At 40.1% G+C, this 3708-nt stretch overlaps 1 protein-coding gene across 1 annotated transcript; it reads left to right on the plus strand.

Moving 5' to 3' along the window:
* The first annotated feature begins 2442 nt into the window (after positions 1 to 2442).
* LOC101837634 (olfactory receptor 9I1-like) lies at positions 2443 to 3393 on the plus strand. Its single transcript, XM_005063241.1, has one exon. The coding sequence runs from the start codon at positions 2443 to 2445 to the stop codon at positions 3391 to 3393; it is 951 nt and encodes a 316-aa protein (XP_005063298.1).
* Positions 3394 to 3708: the final 315 nt, after the last annotated feature.

The following is a 3708-nucleotide window of genomic DNA, read 5'->3' on the forward strand; positions in this document are numbered from 1 at the left end:
GATTTTCTTTGGTTGATGACTATATATCCTCTATTGAGTCTTCAACACCTGAGATTCTCTCTTCTATCTCTTGTATTCTATTGGTGATACTTGCATTAGTAGTTCCTGATCATTTACCCAGCTTTTCTATTTCCAGCATCCCCTCGTTCTGTGTTTTCTTTATCGTTTCTATTTCAGCTTTCAATCCTTCAACTGTTTGAGTTGTTTCCTTCATTTATTTGGTTTTTTTTTTCTTGGTACTCTTTACATTCTTTGAGAGATTTGTTTATTTCTTGAATTTTTTGGTTTGCCTTTTTCCCCATTTCATGGATTTTTTTTTTTGTTTTTTCTTCTATTTCTTTAAGGGATATCCTTGTTTCCTCTTTGATGGTGTCTATCATCTTCATAAAATAATTTTTAAGGTCTGTCTCCTCTACTTTGTCTATGTAGTGCATTTCAGGTCTTGCAGGAGTTGGATCTCTAGATTCTGGTGGAGTCTTGTTGGTTTTTCTATTGCTGAGTGAGCTCCTTTTATACTGTCTTCTTCCAATGTGTGCAGGTGGGGTTTTTCTTTCTCCACTGGTCTCCTTCTTTCCTGAAGCTGAAGCTGGGGACGCTGAAACTGAAGCTGGGGTTGCTGGAGGTTTTGGCCTGGAAGGGCTGATGCCTTTCCTTAAGCGGGGGTCACCGGAGGTTGGGTTCTGGAAAGACTGATGTCTTTCCTGATGCTGGGATCACCAGAGGTTGGGGCTGGGAAGGGCTGATGCCTTTCCTGTGTGGGCGGGTCTTCTGGGTACCAGGAGAGGGCCCCTGGAAGACTGAGGGGATGGGTGTTAGGCAGGGTATAGGGAGTGGCCACTCGAGTCCCAAGGTCACCTTAAGCTGGGGTTGCTGGAGATTGGGGCCTGGAAGGGCCGATGCTTTTCCTATGTGGGCAGGTCTCTGGATGCCAGGATTGGGTCCTTGGAAGATTGAGGGGATGGGTGTTGGGCAGGGGATAGGGAGTAGCCTTAAGTAGACCCAAGCTCACCTAAAGCAGGGGTCACCGGGGGTTGGGGCCTGGAAGTGCTTGACAAGTTTGCTTTTAGGAGAAGAAATACATAGATCATTTCATTTTGTGAGGGGATAAAAATAATTATTGTTCCAAAGTAGCTAATGTTTGTGAATCTGTATTCTAGCAATCTGTAATCTGAAAATACATTGTTAATGAGATGCAGAGGTAAATATAGAGAATTTATATGAGTGAAATATATTGTCTTTCAGAAAAGGAACCAATAAGTCATATCTAAAATGCATAATAATTCTAGAAATAATAATAAATGATCATATTTAGGTCTTTCTGAACTGGATGTTATATCCCTTACACACACTAAATTACTTACTACTAGCAGGATAGTGGTAGTATGTGCTTTTAATCCCAGCACTTCGGGGGCAAGTAAAGGAAGACCCCTGTGAGTTTGAGGCCATCCTGGTCTACACAGCTAGTTGTAGTCCAGCCAAGGCAACACAAAGAATCTGTGTCTCAAAAAAAAACCCAAATAAACATAAAACACTAAACACTCACAATAACCTTATAATAACCTATAATAAGGCATACTTTTTCTTTATTATAGATAAGAAATTGAGGCATAGATGGCAAGTTACTTTATCAAAGCCACAAAATGAAGAGAAGAATGAAAATACATTATGTTGAATTTGGTAATCTCTGAGCTAGATACTAAAAGACTAAAGTACCGTGAAAAATATATTGACAATTTAGGAATTATTTATTCATTTATCTAGTGTTATTTATTTGTCTCTTTCTCTGTCATCTCTCCCTCTCTATCTTTCTCTTTCTCTCTCTCTCTCTGTGTGTGTGTGTGTGTGTGTGTGTGTGTGTGTGTGCAGAGACATATTGGCTATCTGTGGAGATTAAGGAACAAATCTCTGTAGTGAATTCTTTCTAGGTATCTGTGGGATATGGGGGACTAATTCACATTATCAGGACTGCTTGCAAGTGCCTCAGTCATCTGAGATGTCTTGCTTGTCTTTCTTGAAAAGAAAGCATTAGATGGATTTGAGTGTCAATAAAGGTTAAACTGAGATCACTGTGTGGTAGGTATGGACAGATTATATCTTTATACAAGCATATGGAACATGTGTGATTCAAGAGAAAAGGTTGGAATACATGTTGTCTTGGCCCCTTTCAAACCTGAGAGTCACTTGTACCTTCTCTTCACAGAAATTTCCAAATATAAGCCAGAATTAACCTGAATCAGAAACAACAGCATAATTCTCTGCCCTGTAAAATTTAGAAAATACTCCAGAAGAATAAGCCTGGTTCAAGATTTCTGAAACAAGAGTTGTAATTAAGTTCATAGCTGTAAATTCAATTTCTGCAAGAGAGAAAAGGAGCTTGTACTTTTGTCCCTGTTACTCTTTTTCGTCATTCTCATTCACAGATTAACAGTCCACATTAATTTTATGGCTAAGAACAACCTCACCACAGTAACCAGGTTTGTTCTCATGGGTTTTAATGACCTTCCCAAGTGGGAGGTACCCCTTTTCCTGGTGTTTCTCAGCTTCTATCTTGTCACAATTTTGGGAAATATGGGTATGATCATTCTCATACGTGTAGATATCCAACTCCATACCCCAATGTATTTCTTCCTGAGCCATCTTTCTGTGTTGGATGCTTGCTATACCTCAATTATCACCCCTCAGATCCTGGCTACACTGGCCAAAGACAAAATGATCATTTCCTATGGTCAATGTGCTGCCCAATTCTTCTTCTTCACCATATGTGCAGCTACAGAATGCTTCCTGCTGTCTGTGATGGCCTATGACCGTTATGTTGCTATTAGCAATCCACTGCTCTACACTGTGGCCATGAGCCCTAGAAGATGCTGGAGTTTGGTGGCTGGAGCCTATTGTGGTGGATTGTTTGGGGCCATCTTAAGAACCACATGTACCTTTTCTCTCTTATTCTGTGAAAATAATCAAATCAATTTCTTCTTTTGTGACCTACCACCTCTGCTGAAGCTGGCCTGCACTGACACAACAAATGCTGAGATTATCATTGTCTTTTTTGGCAACTTTGTCATTTTGGCCAATGCCTTGATCATACTCATTTCCTATCTGCTCATCATCAAGGCTGTCATGAGTATGAAGTCTTTGGGTGGCAGAGTCAAGACTTTCTCTACATGTGCCTCCCACCTCACTGCAGTGTCTCTGTTCTTTGGAACCCTCATCTTCATGTACATATGGAGCAGCTCAGGAAAATCCCTGGAGGAAGACAAGGTAGTGTCTGTCTTCTATACCATAGTCATGCCCATGTTAAACCCTCTTATCTATAGTCTGAGGAACAAAGATGTGAAGGCTGCCTTCAGAAAGTTTACTGGTAGATTCCAGGTTTCGCAAACCTTGCAAAATTGAATGAGAGGAAAACGTTCAATTTTATTCCCACTATTGGTATTTCCTGGGGGTTTTCCTATACCTTGAATGAAGGAAGCAAGCACGTGTTAAGGAGTGCAAAATACAAAGTGGTGGAATTAATACTTGAAATTCCATTGTACTTCCATGTTATGTCTGTCACTGCCAGCTAGTTACTTGGTACTAGAAGCTACTGTTATTCTGCTATGTCACTCTGGATTTCCTGTCTTTCTTAGTTTACATCAACATTACAAATTGTGTAAAAGGTCATATCATGGGGATACTTTAAATTGTGAAAAATTGTTTTTCACCTCCCTT

Source organism: Mesocricetus auratus, unplaced genomic scaffold (genome assembly GCF_017639785.1).
Source record: "Mesocricetus auratus isolate SY011 unplaced genomic scaffold, BCM_Maur_2.0 Super-Scaffold_4256, whole genome shotgun sequence".
NCBI lineage: Eukaryota > Metazoa > Chordata > Mammalia > Rodentia > Cricetidae > Mesocricetus > Mesocricetus auratus.

Excerpts from the sequence above, each read along its gene's own strand:
- LOC101837634 (XM_005063241.1), top strand. The coding sequence starts at position 2,443 with ATGGCTAAGAACAACCTCACCACAGTAACCAGGTTTGTTCTCATGGGT.